The sequence below is a fragment of the Choloepus didactylus genome (assembly GCF_015220235.1).
Source record: "Choloepus didactylus isolate mChoDid1 chromosome 25 unlocalized genomic scaffold, mChoDid1.pri SUPER_25_unloc1, whole genome shotgun sequence".
Lineage (NCBI taxonomy): Eukaryota > Metazoa > Chordata > Mammalia > Pilosa > Megalonychidae > Choloepus > Choloepus didactylus.
Genome location: NW_023637606.1, coordinates 7,907,732 through 7,923,902, shown reverse-complemented (window position 1 = coordinate 7,923,902; position 16,171 = coordinate 7,907,732). Strand labels below are relative to the sequence as shown.

Sequence of the window (16,171 nt, the reverse complement as noted above, 5' to 3'; positions counted from 1 at the left end):
TTATTTTTACTTTTATCTTGGTGGGAAGTAATGAAAATGTTCTGAAATTGTGGTGATGAATACACAACTATATGATGACAAAAATGTTTGGCAGATAGGGATATAAGAAAATTTATGTGCAACGAACCTAATTTAGCTTGGTATTAAATAATTATGATTATTATATATTCAGGATGGTAAGTTTTAACCCCATGGTAACCATAAGGAAAACAGATGAAAAAATATATCCAGACAGAAATGAGAAGACACTCAATTTGGTACAACATAAAAATGAAACAAATACAAAATAGACATTAATGGAAGAGAGAGACAAAAAAGGTATGAGATATACGAAGGCTAAAAAGTAAAATTGCAGGAAGAAGTCCTGTATTTCAGTCATGAATTTCAGTGTAAATGGACTGAACTCTCCCATGAACAGGAAGACATGGGCAAAATGGATAAATCAGAATGACTGTACTATACACTGTCTGCAAGGGACTCACCCTGAATTCAAAGATACAAGTAAGTTGAAAGTGAAAGGATGAAATATATATATTTATACCATAGAAGCACCAAAAGAGAGCTAAGGTAGGTATATGAATTTCAGGTAAAATAGACTTTAAGTCAAAAATAGTTCTGAAGGGAAAAGATAGTAATTATATACTGATAGAGGGGACAGAAGATGTAATAATTATAAACATATGCAGCTAATAGCAGAGCCACAGCATATATGAAGCAACTAATGACTGATTTGAAGGAATAAATTGATGGTTCTACATTAATAGTAGGAGACTATGATACACAATTTTCAGTAATGGATAGAACATCTAATCAGAAGATCATTAAGGAAATGCAAGTTTTGAATGATACTCTAAACCAACTATACCTAACTGACATGTATAGAACACTTCACACAATGAAAACAGAGCACACATTCTTCTTGAGGGGACATGAATCATTTATGAGGATATATACATTAAACCACAAAACAAGTTTCAATGAATTAAAATAATATTGAAATAACACCATGTATATTCACTTACACCAATGAAATGAAGCTTTAAATCATATCATAGGAATAAATGGGAAATTCACAAACATGGAAATTTAAAAAAAAAAAAAACATTCCTAAACAACAAATAGGCTAAAGAGGAAATCAGAAGTGAAAACAGGAAATACTTGCATGTGAATGAAAATGAAAATATAGCATATTAAGATTTAAGAGACATAGCTAAGGTGGTGCTGAGATGGAACTTTGTAGCTGTCAATGCTAACATTAAAAATGGGAGAAAGACTTCAAATCTAGATCTAACCTCAAAACTGGACGAACTAGAAAAACAGAGATTAGAGCAGACATGAATGAAATAGAAAACAAATGAACAAAAATATTAGAAAAAATCATGAAAACCAAATCTTGTTTCCTTTGAAACATCAGTAAAATTGACAAAATTTTGGCTAGAATGACAAAGAAAAAAGAGAGAGGATACCAATAATGAAAATCAGAAATGAAAAGCAGGGCATTACTAATGACCCTACTGAAACAAAAAGGACTACAAGTGGATATTAGGAATAGCTCTATGCCAATAAATTAGATTACCTAGCTAAAATGGACAAATTCTTCTATACATGCAAAGTACCTGCACTGATTCAAGAAGAAAGAGTAGACCTCTACAAACTAATTACTAGTAAAGAGATTGTATCCATAATTAAAAACCTCCCAACAAAGAAAATCCAAGGCCCAGAGGACTTTACAGGGGAACTCTACTAAGTATTCCAAGAATACTTAACTCCAATTCTGCTAAAACTCTTCCAAAAATTGAAAAGCAGGGAAGACTCCCAATTCATTCCATGAGACCAATGTCACACTCATGCTGAAGCCAGATAAAGATACCGCAAGAAAAGAAAATTACCAAGTAACATCTTTTATGGATGTAGATGCAAAAATCCTCAATTAAATCCTAGCAAAACAAATCCAACAGAATATTAAAGAATTATGCATCAAGATTGTGCCAGTTTGAATGTATTATGTCCCCCAGAAAAAGCCATATTCTTTGATGCAGTCTTGTGGGGCAGACATTTTGGTGCTGATTAGATTTGCATGGAAATGTGTCACACCCAACTGTAGGTGATAATTCTGATGAGAAATTTCCATGGAGGCATGGCCCCACCCATTCAGGGTTGGCCTTGATCAGTGTAGCCATATAAATGAGCTGACAGGCAGAGGGAACTCAGTGCAGCTATGAGTGATGTTTTGAAGAGGAGATACAGCCAAGAGGGACACTTTGAAGAAAGCACAGGAGGTGCAGATGAGAGAGAGTTTGAAGACAGCCATTGAAAGCAGACTCTTGCTCTGGAGAAGCTAAGAGAGGACAAATACCCCAAGTGCAACTAAGAGCAACATTTTTGAGGAACTGCAGCCTAGAGAGGAAATCCTGGGAGAAAGCCATTTTGAAACCAGAACTTTGGAGCAGACACCAGCCACATGCCCTCCCAGCTAACAGAGGTTTTATGGACACCATTGGCCATCCTCCAGTGAAGGTACCCGATTGCTGATGTGTTACCTTGGACACTATATGGCCTTAAGACTGTAACTGTTTAACCAAATAAACCCCTTTTTATAAAAGTCAATCCGTCTCTGGTGTTTTACGTTCTGGCAGCATTAGCAAACCAGAACAAAGATCAAGTGGGATTTATAACTCATATGCAAGGTTGGTTCAACATAAGAAAGTCAATTAATGTAATATAGCACATTAACTCATTAAAGTTGGAAAAACAACATTGATCAGCTTAATTGATGCCGAAAAGGCATTTGACAAAATCTGGCAGTGCTTCTTGATAAAAACTTTTAGAACACTAGGAATAAAAGGAAACTTTCTCAACATGTTAAAGTGCATATATGCAAAGAATACAGCTAACATCCTACTTAATGGTGAAAGATTGAAAGCTTTTCCTCTAAGATCAGGAACAAGACAAGGATACCCACTATTACCACTGCTATTCAACACTGTAGTGGAAGTTCTTGCCAGAGCAATTAGGCAAGAAAAAGAAATAAAAGATATCCAAATTTCAAAGGAAAAATAAAACTTTCCCTACTTGCAGATGATATGCTCATATATAAAAAAAAATCCTGAAAAATCCACAACAAACCTCCTAGGTTTAATAAATGAAGTTAGCAAAGTGGTGGGGTACAAATCAACATATAAAACAAAGTAACATTTTTAAGCAATGAACAATCAGGCGATGAAATCAAGAAAAAAAAATCCATTCACAATGGAAACTAGAGACTCAAATATCTAAAAACAAATCTAACCAATGACGTAAAGGATTTTTACACAAAAAATCTATAAAATATTGCTAAAATAAATCAAAGAAGATATTTAGTGAATGGAAAGACATTCATATGTTCACAGATTGGAAGACTAAATATTTTTAAGATATCATTCATACCCTAAGTGATTTATAGAGTCAACACAATCCCAATAAAAATTTGAAAAGCCTTCTTTGCAGAAGTAGAAAGGCCAAACATCAAATTTATATGGAAGTGTAAGGGGCCCTGAAGAACCAAACCATGTTGGAAATGAAAAAGAAGAATGAAGTTGGAATACTCACACTGCCTTATCTGAAAATTTATTGCAAAGATATAGTAAACAAAACAGCTAGGTTTTGGCAGAAGGACAAACACATAGAGCAGTGGAATAAAATTAAGAACTTGGAAACCAACACTCATGTATGTCCAAATTATTTTTGAAAAGGAGGAAAAGACCAATAAATTGGGGAAGAAAATCCTTCAATACAGTTTCAGTTTGGCAAAGCTTACAAAATGTACTATACTAGAAATGTGTTGGCTTTCACAATGGAGATTCATTACACTTCTGAGGCCATGAAAATGTCCAAATGAAAGCATCAACATGATGATACCTGGACTCTGAAGAGTCCACTCTCAAATAGCAAGGCACATAATGATGTCTGCTGTCCTTCTCTCCTGGGATTCATTTCTTCCAGCTTCTGGTTTCAGTGGCTTCCTCTCTGAGCTCCTGTATGTTTCTGTCTTTTAACTTCTGTCTCTCTTATCTTCTCTGGGGCTATTTCTCTCTTTATTCTCTCATAAAGTACTCCAGTAAGAGGATTAAAACACAGCAGGGCTCAAAAGAAATGAGTTAATCAAGAGGTCCCACCCACAATAGATATAAAACCACAGAAATGGATTAAAAGAACATACTAGAAGTAATGAAGTTATTTCAGGATATTCGGTTTTCTTATTTCTTTGCACAACTTATATAAAAATCAACTCAAAATGGATCAAAGACTTAAATATTAGAGCTAGAACTATTGAACTCCAAGAAGAAAAGGTAAGTAAGCATTTTCAGGACTGTGTGTTATACAATGGTTTCTTAGAGCACAAGCAAGAAAAGAAAAAAAAAATAGGTAAATGGGATCTTATCAAAATTTTTAAGAAATGCACCTGAAAGGTCATTATGAAAGTGAAAAGACAACCTATTCAATGAGGGAAGATATTTGGTAGTCATATATCCATTAAAGGTTTACTATCCAGAATATATAATGAAATCATATGACACAAAAATAAAGAGACAAACCAATTTTTAAAAAAATGGGTAAAAACCTTGAATGTGTACTTTTCCAAAGAGGATATACAAATGGTTAAAACATACACACACACACACACACACACACAAAGGAGTTGAACATAATTTCCCACCAGGGAAGTGTCAACCAAATCTACAGTGAAGTACCATTTCACACCTATGAGAATGGTTGCTATTACAAAAATGGAAAACAATAAGTTTGGGGAGGATGCAGAGAAATAGGATCATTCATTCATTGTTTTGGGAATGTAAAATGGTGGTGCTGCTGGGGAATACAGTTTGAGTGTTCCTCAGAAACCTAAGTATTGAACTACCATGTGACCTGGCAATCACACTACTCAGAATGGAAAGCAGGGACTGAAACAGATAGTTGCTCACCAGTGTTCATAGTTACATTATTCACAATTGCCACAAGACAGAAACAACCCAATGTCCATTAACAAATGGATGGATAAATAAAATATAGTATATACATACAATGGAATATTATTCAGTTGTAAAAATGAATGAAGTCCTGAAAAGTGCAACAACATGGATCAACCTTGAAGACATCATGTTGAATGATATTAGCCAGACACAAAAGGACAAATATTGTATGATCTCACTGATGAAACAATTAGAATAAGCAAACTGATACAGTCAGAGTCTAGAATATAAATTACCAGGAACTAGGTTGGGCATAGAGAATATGGAGTTAATTGTTAATTTGTATAGAATTTCTATTTGGGTTGATTCTAAAGTTTTGAATACAGATATAAAAATGCAAGTGTAGGTATGAACTACCCCCCCCCAAAAAAAACCAAAAGAAACAAAAAATAGAATATCTTACAACAGACTACTATGTAAAAATTTTCCAGGATCTCAAACACTAGTTTACTTATATGCCTCCTATAGATGTTAGAACCTTTCTCAGTTCCTATTGCTGCCTCTATCCTCTGTCTATGAGAAATGATCTTGCATCTATCATCATTCCTAAATTTACACTAAGTGAAGAAAACCCCAAGAGGTAGCTCCCATTACCTCAACTCACATTGACTTCAGCCTTATTGAATCTGCCTTCCTTTTTTTTTGTTCTAATATGTACTTATTTGAAGATACCTTAAAAGTAGAAATTTACTTAACTGTGAAAGAAATTCACTCTTTTCTCAGCAGAGATTTTTGTCCTTTGACTCCACCAGATCAGTCCCATCAGGACAAAGTAATCAAAGAGTTTATTCTTAAGTGTGTTTGTGATTCACTGTAATAATTTTCAGGACCTCAGATTCTAATCAGTTATTCAAAGAGAACTCATACATCTCCATTGAAAAAAGCACATGTTTGATATCAGAGAGTGGTTTAAATAATATACACAAAATTCCTCTAAAAACAACAAACAAATCAATTTTCAGAGACACAGCACTGACTAAAATGTGAAAATCATGTTCTCTTATAAAGAAATTAAGCTACATGAAGCCAGAGCATCTTAAAATTTTCTTTCCTGATTAAGATATTTTGAGATTTTTCTGTGGAATAAAGGAAAAAAATACTACCTCACAAGTATTTTTAAATATCCATCTCTTAAAATCACTGATACACTTTTAGCATTCCAGGATCTTTTTCAAGGTTTCTACCATTCATATAAGGGTTTCAAATGGTTAAGGTAAAGTTCAGTCAAGCTGGTCCCCAGATTTATCAGTTTAGTTATTCTTTCAAATTAGCAAAAATAATCTTTCTGTAGGAAAAGAAGAGGTAAGTACTGAGAACAAGGATATCTTCCTCCTTTTTCCCTGAAAGTAGAATCCAAATGGTAAGAACTAATAGTGTTGTCTCTGCCATCTTGAAGCCTGTGGAGGCTTGCTGGGAACAGAACTTCTAAAACAGCAAATATGTCTGGAAGGTTGTGGTCCAAAGCCATTTTTGCTGGCTATAAGTGGGGTCTTTGGAATCAGAGGGAGTACACAGCTCTTCTTAAAATTGAAGGCATTTATGCCTGAGATGAAACTGAATTCTATTTGGGCAAGAGAAGTGTTTATGTGTACAAAGCAAAAAACAACACAGTGACTCCTGGCAGCAAGCCTAACAAAAACAAAGGTAACTTATGCTCATGGAAATAGTGGCATGGTTTGTGCCAAATCCCAAAGCAACTTTCCTGCTAAGGCCATTCAACACTGAATCCATGTTATGCTGTACCCCTCAAGCATTTGAACTTTATTGAAAAATAAATAAATAAAATTGCACAAAAAAAGAAGTAGTAGTGTCCCATTGTTTTCTCTCTTAAAGGTCAATAACAAATAATGGTATATTTCAAACTCAAGTTAATAAATTTTCACTGGTCATATCACAGCACAATTATCCTTTCCTCATCTATGAATTCATTGATTTTCTTGCCTCATGAAACCTCACTTTCTTATCATTTGTCAAAGTCATCATTTGATATTTCTTGTGTGTCTTTGATTACTATCCAGCTCTGTCACTGCACTAACCCTGCAATTTGCATGAAGCCAGGAATTGTGTCTGTTTGCCCACACAGTTGTATCTCCAGGGCAAAACTTAATACAGGGAACATATAGTTTATTCAAAAAATATTTTTTGAATGAATGGTGAGCCACAGAATGGGTAATCATAACATTTGTTTGTACATGCTGATGGACTGATAAGAAGCTTTTTGTTTACTTGATATTATATAAATACATTACAGGTAATAAGTCATTTATCACATAACAACTCTATGAGGTGGTTTTATTATTATCCATAATCACAGTTGAGGGAACAGATGCACATAAATTCTAAGGAATATGCTTAAGTCTACATAGCTCTTAAGAGTGACACAAGGATTGAAACCTAAACTTCCTGGCTATAATGTCCCTATTGTTATGAAGTTTTGCACATAATATGAAAGAACAAAATTATCTTTCTATTTTGCTAAGTACATTATCAATCCTCCAAAAATGCCATATGAAGTAGTGAACATCTTCATTTTGTCAACTGCAGAATGATAGAGACAAAGGAAACTATGTAAGAAGTATAAGAAAATTATTTTCCACTGGTTTTGACAATATGTTCAATTGGTTGATAAACATAGAATTGGCACTTTTTAGTTTAGGTGACTGATATTGAAGACAATAAAAATGAAGAGGAGGAGGAGGAGAAGGAGAAAGAGAAGGAAGGAAGAAGAGGGAGGAGAAGTAGTAAGGAAAGGAGAACATAGAAAAGTAAATGGATGAGACAATTTAAACCCACAATGATTCAGAGGTTTTATTACATTTTCAAAGGGCAATACTAGAACCCCAAAGATTTTGTGAGCAAGTGTGGAGTTATAAAAAAAGAGGTGCATGAAAGCATAGCAATGAATAAGATTTAAAAAGAAATGTAGAACTTCTGCTTCTACTTAGGAAGTAAAACCTTCAAGGAAATTTCACCAGCCCTACCAGTTGTAAGAAAACATTTTTCTACAAAATCATAAGTTTTCATGAGCCAACAAGGAAAATGAAGTTCCAAACATCCAAGAAATTGAATACCAAGAAGGGACAAACCCCTCAAAGAGGACATGGGAGGAATGAACTGTTTCAAATTTGACAGCTAGTGAGGAAAGATGTAGCCACTATGCAAGCAGATAGAAGATAAATTTCACAGAAATTAGTAAAGGCAACTGTGGGCTAGGGTACCAATTGGAAAAATCAAGAAGCCCCAGATTCAGGGGGTTTGCATACACTCTCAATATTTTCCCTGCAGGAAAAAGTGCTCATGAGAAAGACTGGGGACAGGTTGGGAGACCTTTAGTAAACCCATGAAAATCCAAATATCCTGCTCTTCCTTTCTTACTAAATGATGATTTATTATTACTTTACTAAGTAATATGATAGATCAAATTTATTAAGAAACTCAATCATAGACAGTATCCAGTCAAATAGCAAAACTTTTCTTCCTTATTCCCTCTCCCTAGTTACCCAAGCAGAGCCTAAATCCTATAACAGGTTCTTTCTAAAACTTTCTTATTTAGAAGCTGCACAATTTCACATAGTGTGTGCTCTTCCTAAGTGCAATGAATAAGACAACCAAATTGTTCAACCACAGGGGTTCTTAGTGGTATTTGACAAAAGAGCACTGGCAATTACTAGGTTAAAAGATCTGTTAGAGAGGATATATAACATGCTTGGAGAAATGAGAATTTTCACCACAGGAATAGAATCTATAATGTGGTGTTCAATGAAATGTCAGAAATAGAATTTTTAAAAAGCATCCACACAATGTAACAAACAAAAATTCTGTCAACAGGATCATCAGAAGAGTCCATACAAATGAGAGAAAGGATCATTAAACTTGACAGTAAGTCAATAGGGGGTAACAAAGGAGGAGAAAAAAGAAACATTAAAAAAATAAAATCAGGGGATAAAACATGTCCAAGAACTGTGGGAAAATACCAAACAGTATGGTATACATCTGGTTTGGGTACTACCACAAAAATAGAGACAATGTACAGCAAGAAGTATTCAAGGTTATAATGACCAAAACTTTTCTGAAAATAAGGAAAGACATCAAACCTCTTGTTCAAGAATGCTAAAGAACCCCAGGAAGTTTAAATACAATAGCAAATAAACCAAAAGCACAACCCATCTAGATTCTCTGGTCTCTGCTGAAAAACAAACGTAAGTAGACATTTAAGAAGTCAGTCAAGGGATAGTACATATCACATACAGAAGAAAAACAATGAGAATTATAGTAGACATCATAAAAAATGATGCAAGTCAGAATAAGGCATATTTAAAATAATGAAAGCATATAACTGTTAATATGGAATTCAATATCCACTGAAATATCTCTCGAGTATAAAATCAAAATAAATATTTTGTCCGGAAAATTATCATACACACACACACACACACACACACACACACACACACACACACACACACAGAAAACATTTCCATCTAGCAAACATGCACTTCAAAAATGTCCCAAGCAGAAGGAAGGAAAATGATAACAGGATCATTTGGTCTGCTCAAAGAAATGTTAGCAAAAAAATGTAAAACTGAAGGTAAATACATCAAATATTGGATTTTTAAAAAATAATTGCTTTAAAAATAATTGTCTAAAGGAAAACTATATTGATGCATTGCTGGGCTTGAGTCACATATGAAAATAAAATTTATGACAAAAATAGCACAAAGTTTTGGAAAGATGAATTGCATCTCTGGCACTGTAAAGCTAATAATCCATAGAGCAATCACTGTGAAAAAGAAGACAAAAATGCCAATATAAGGAATGAAAAAGGATAGCACTAAAGTTACACACAAATTTTAAAAGGATAATAATAAAATGCTGTAAATATCCTTTTGCTGGTAAATTTCATAATTTAGATGAAATGTGCAATTCCTTTAAAAGAGCACACCATAAATATAGGTAACATCAACAGCCCTGTATCAATTCAAGAAATTGTATTTTTTTCTTAAAAACATTCCACATAAAAAAAAAAGTGGGATTCTTTTCCATATGTGAAAAGCCCACATTTCCCTCAGACTTGAATGTGGACAGAGTACTATGTGCAACCTCTTCATACATGCAGAAGATGACAATGTCTTGAGATAGTTGAGCAAAAATATAGAAGAAACCTGTGTTCCAAGGCTCTGTGGAAAAGAGCCATCCATAAACCCTAGTCAGCAAAAGTCTGCACTGTTACATCCAGGGAAGACACAGTCCCCATTCGTTGGGCCATTCTGTTTCTGAATAGCCTTCTTACCCAGGAGAGCTTGAATCTAATACAGGTTCTCCCTCTAGCCCAATCAAATCACCTGTTAAATCTTTGTTTCCTTTACAAAGTTCTTTCTGAAACTAAGACTATAGAGGTATGTTTTAAAAGACTTAGCTGGCATTGCCAAAATGGCATTGCCTTCTATCAGCATTTCTATATAATGCCTGTCAGCAATATACAACTCACAATGTACCTGGTTATTCTTGTTAGTTTTTTAAAAATAAAATACAGCAATTATTTTTTTCAACTCTGATAAGCATAGTATACTTTGGTAGAAAAACTGTCATATCATAGAGTAGTGATGAAGAATGTGAACTCTAAAGTCAAACTGTTTGGGTGCAAATGTGAGCCTGTTCTTGAAGCTGTTGGCTGACCATGACCTCGTTCTGTAAACTCTCTGGGCCCTAGCTTAGTTATCTGTAAAATTCAAACATTCAAATGCATCTATTGAGTCACTGTTACAGGTGCTGGGGATAGAGCATTGAACAAAATTGGCAAAAATATTGTGCTCATAGAGCTTTCATAGTGGAGGAAAACAGAAAGGAAACAAACAAAATGCATGAGCAAAATATATAGAATATTAGATGGCATGAATACTATGGAAAACAAATGCAGCAAGCACACGAGAGGGAACATGGATGATTTTAAATAGGGTGCAAAGGCATGGTCATATGAGGAAGAGAATGAGGAAAGATCCATGCAGTTAGCTGGAGGAAGAGGTGTTCAGGAAGAAGAGAAGGAAATAGTCCAGGTAGCATCAGGATTAATGTGTATAGGGAAGCATGAGAATGTTAGTGTAGCCACTCCAAAGTGATCACTGATAAAGGATGAGTTCATAGACGTAATGGGGAGAGGCAAAATAATTTTGGATCTGGAGACTCTTAGTTTGATGGGAAGTCTTATAAAAATTGTGGAGAAAAGTGATATTTTCCAACTTACTTTTTAAAAGAATTATATTTTTTATTGTAGAATTCTCGGCCCTACATTAAGATGATACTCAAGAAGATAAAGCATAAAAGAGGGAGGCAATCTAGAAGGTGGTTTCAATAATTTAAGGACTGAGATGATGGTTCTTTTGACCAGGGTGGTAGCAAAAGAGATGTTGAGATATAGACACACTCCAAATGTATTCTGCCCAGAGAATCAATATGACGTGCTGATGGACTTGATGTGAGGTGTGTGACATAAAAAATGCCAGAATGACTCTTAAGTGTTTGCCTGTACAAGTAGAAGGATGTCTTTCCATTAGTTTAGATTAAATTTTATTTAATGCAGTTACCTATTTCAGAATTATCTTGTGAACATAAACTATGTCAATTGTGGATCTAAAGTTCTTTGAATATTGTATGGCACTTAATAGGTACTAAATGAATATAACCTATTTTATACCATTAACATATAAAATCAATCATTTGAAAACAAAACTATTGTTCATAATTTGTTATGCTCTACTTTATTCTTATTTTATCATTATTTAAAGAGTCCAAATTTTGTAATACATATGGAATACCACTGTAAACAAAGATTTTGTCTCAAAACTACCTCAGACCAGATCTTACATAAAATATGGTAAAAAGTGGGATGAAAGAGGGACAATGTAAATAGTCTAGTGTTTTCACATTGTCCAAAGTTTATATTATACATTTTAAATAACATCATAAATGCTTTCTGGAATATATGATAAGAATATGGGTAGTCCTAATTAAAAAAGAAAAATTCACAGAATCTTTTGACCATCATTGCTAACACAAACAGGATATATTTTCTAAATCATAGCAATGTACATAAATAAAAGTAATGCCAATCCAGTTCATACAAAAGACCAGAAAATGTAAAGAGTTTATAAATACAAGAAAAGATGCAAAGCATGTACATGATGAGAAATTAGTCAAAAAGTATATTTTTAAAAAATAATTTCTTAAAGACATCTCTAATTGCAAATTAAAAAAAAGAATTACAACAAATATGGATTCTAGACAACATAAAGCTCAGAGCAAAAAGAAATCATAATACAGTAATATATATGGGTATCATATATTTTCATTTAAAGTTGCATATAAATTCAAGATTTAGAGGGAAAAATGCACATTTGTATTACTTGAACACATTAATGAAGAGTGATGAATTGGTGAAAAATGGTTAAAAACTTTATTCCTTAGAATGCAGGTTTAACCTTTTTTTAAACATTGAAAAATCATTTAGGAAAATAAATATAATTCTACAAAGAAAACAAAAAATTTAAAAATTCAAATCATTTGAATGCTGAACTGTATCTAATAACCATTGTAAAAGTTTAAATACAAATAATCAAATAACTGGAAAATGCAAAAAATAATCTTTCTTAAATATTCATTTAATAGCAGAGTATATCAAAGCTTCAATTCCAGATTAAAGTAGAGGAATTTTAAGGGAAATTTTAGCAACCAAGATGACTAAAATTTGTGGGATATTTCAAAATTTAGATTCATTATCAACTTTAAGCTTTCCAAATTTTTTCTATTAAAATTTTAAAACAAATGACCCCAAAATTAACTGAAGAAATACATCTTTTTAGAGAATAAAAGGAAATTATAGAATTCAGCAGAAAGGAAATTTCTTTTTAATCACATCAAAGTTAAACAAAGAACTACTAACTACTAAAGCTTGTTGACACATCACAGAATAGTAGGGTTTTGAAATTGTTAGCAGACAAAGAAAAATGAGATATTACAGAATGCATATATCTAACCTGATGAATTCATAATACCTTCAGATCTTAAAGCATTACAAGATAAGATTCTTAATTTCACTCATGTAGCAAGAAAACATGCATCTCATAAGTTTAAACAACAAAAGGATTAGAAAGGTTATAATGAGTGAAAATCAAAAGCTGCAAAATAGAAACAGAAAATAAGAAAAAAATGCATTTATATGTAATGTATACATATGCATACAAATGATTAGTCTGGAAGACCATGAACAAAACTATCAAAAATGGTTAGGATATTTCTGTTTTCTTTAATAACTGAAAATATTTTCCAAATTTTCTTCATTGTCAACATACAAACATACAATTTTTTAAAAACTTAATTTTGTCACAATATTTTACTTGGCTCTAAAACCAAATATTGAAGTGCTCTTTCTCCTTTTTAGATGCTTGCTTGTTTATGAATGAGATTAAGCACAAGTATTTAGAAAACACCAGTGAACATTTTCATGAGAAAAGCTATTTTGTATTTAAAAATTTGCAAGAATGTAAGTATTCTGATGATCATGGTCATAATTGATTAGTATTGCATTAGTATTGCATTAAATTCTTTCCATCAAATTCCATTGATGATTTACTCTTTAAAACAAATCTACGGACTTAGAATTATGCTTCTAGTACAGTTGAGGAAACTAGATTTAAAGTGTTGGTGACTTACAAAACTGCAGTGACTTTCAGGTTAAAAGCTGACATGTCTAGAAACTACACGCTGTATCGTTCCATCCATAACAGCATTCTTTACAATTTGCTATATTTCTTCTCTAGAGAATAAATGGAATGACTTCTAGGAGTGCTCTCCAAAATAAAAGTCTCTGAAATTGGAATGTGCATAGGGATTTCTGTGATACAATTTGAAGGATAACATATTTTATTTTTTACACAGTAGTTGCCCTAAAAAACACATATATTTAAATAACATGTTTAAAACTTATTTCACAACCTGCACTTGCTATGTAGACTTCTAAAAGTATAGTCTTGTAAATGTTCCAAATCATGCATGGTCTAATAGAGGATGGCTCAACCGAAATGCAAACTAACTAAAGGATGCTACTGTATTTACACAGACACCAAGTAAATACCCAATAGAAAAGAAAGAAAAGACAACCTTGAATGTTCAGAATCACCATCATTTCAATTGCCTGGAGCCCTCTCTCTTCTTCATGACTCTAATGAGAGCATTTTTCACTTCTTTGTTCCTAAGACTATAAATGAGTGGATTCAGCATGGGGATCACCATAGTATAAAACACAGAGGCCACTTGATCCTTTCCCAAGGAGTAGGACTTCTTTGGTTTTAAGTAAGTAAAAATCGTGGTGGTATAAAAGATGGTGACTCCCAGGAGGTGGGAGGCACAAGTAGAGAAGGCTTTATGCTTTCCTGAAGTGGAATTAATTTTCAGGATAGTGGACAGAATGGAACCATAGGACACAGAGATTGTGATAAGAGACACCATTGTATTGAAACTACCGATAATGAGTATCATGATTTCAGTGTCATGGGTGTCAGTGCAGGACAGGGCTAAAATTGGGGTTATGTCACAGAAAAAGTGATAGATTACATTGGATTTGCAGAAATGCAAATTGTTCATGTAAACAACATTGACAAAAGATTCAGTAAAGCCAATCATATAGGACCCAATGATGAGGGTGTGGCAGAGTCTCCTGGACATAATAACCGGGTAGTTCAGAGGATTGCATATAGCTGCATAGCGGTCATAGGCCATTGAAGAGAGAAAAAAAAATTCAGTGGCAGCCAAGAAGAAAAATAAAGACATCTGGGTGAAGCAGCCTATGAATGAAATATGTCTATTGGAAGTCAGTAAGTTCTCTAAGGTTTTAGGTGTGATGACTGTTGAATAACTGAGATCAAGGAATGACAGGTGGCTGAGGTAAAAATACATGGGGGTGTGAAGCTGGAGATCCAGGTGAATTATCAGTATCATCCCTGCATTCCCCAGCATGGTAATCAGGTATATCAGGAAAAATAACATAAAGAGGACCTGCTGGTTCACCTCAGAATCTGTCAATCCCATAAGGATGAAGTCAGTTACATTTGTACTATTTCTACTTCCCATAATAGCATTTGGCTATTGTAAACTGTTGAAAAAATCAAAGATGATACTTAGTTGAATGAATTCAGAACAGTTCTTGCTTATAGCAATGATGTAGCATTTTTTTTAGAAACATGTTTTTGTGATTCTAGAAAATCAAAATAAAGAATAGTTTGCAAATATGACTGGACAAATTCTTACTTTGCCTGACAAACATAAATTAGGTATAAATCATCAGTTGAATAATGTATAATAGAGACTCATATATATTCCATAATTAGAATGAATTTGACACTTTACTAACACATTTATCCACATGAAAATGTTATATCATAGGTATTACTTTTGTACACATTTTAAGTTGAGGAAAACAGCACAGAAAGCTAAGGAAGTTTTCTAGAGTCACAATCAAGATTATTTTAGTCCAGAGATCATGCTCATAACATTATATTCCTACTTAAAATTAATTTCAGAAAAACAGAAAAAAGTACTAGATATATAACAAACAATTATAGAGAGATTCATGCATGATTTACTGTTCTATTGTAACCAAAACTATTTAATACAAATGACAGATCATAAATTAAACTTAGATTACTTTACTGGGTTTATTAATATTATAGATCACTCATTACTATTAATATTCAGAAGATATGTTAACAGATGATTTAATCAATTATCCTCCAAAAATATATTTCCAATATATGTACATTGATAACTCGGATTCCATAAATTCTATATTTCCATTTCTGCAAATCCTGGCAGTACTTAAGTAAGGCCTACATAATATGTATTTGAATAAGCACTCTACTGAAATAATATAGCCATTTTTTAAATAAACTAAAAAAACTTTAACTTGACTTTAATACTTACCATGCACCAAAGTTGTATAAAGCTGCTTACAGCTTATCTATTTAGAAATTTATCAACCTCAAGTTTGTGTCACAAATGGATTACATAATCCATTTAAGGAGCCTGAAGTTTCCATTATATAATATTTGCTTCCACTGAGGTAAATTTTATTTGATTTTTTTCATGCATTTTTGGTTTGTGATTGTTTTTGT

The 16,171-nt window shown here is 33.1% G+C and overlaps 1 protein-coding gene and 1 pseudogene across 1 annotated transcript; one reads left to right on the top strand and one right to left on the bottom strand.

Moving 5' to 3' along the window:
- Positions 1–6,448: 6,448 nt before the first annotated feature.
- Positions 6,449–6,767, top strand: LOC119525490 (annotated as a pseudogene).
- Positions 6,768–14,183: 7,416 nt separating this feature from the next.
- Positions 14,184–15,131, bottom strand: LOC119525472 (olfactory receptor 8H1-like). Its single transcript, XM_037824258.1, has one exon. The coding sequence runs from the start codon at positions 15,129–15,131 to the stop codon at positions 14,184–14,186; it is 948 nt and encodes a 315-aa protein (XP_037680186.1).
- Between the last annotated feature and the right edge of the window lie 1,040 nt (positions 15,132–16,171).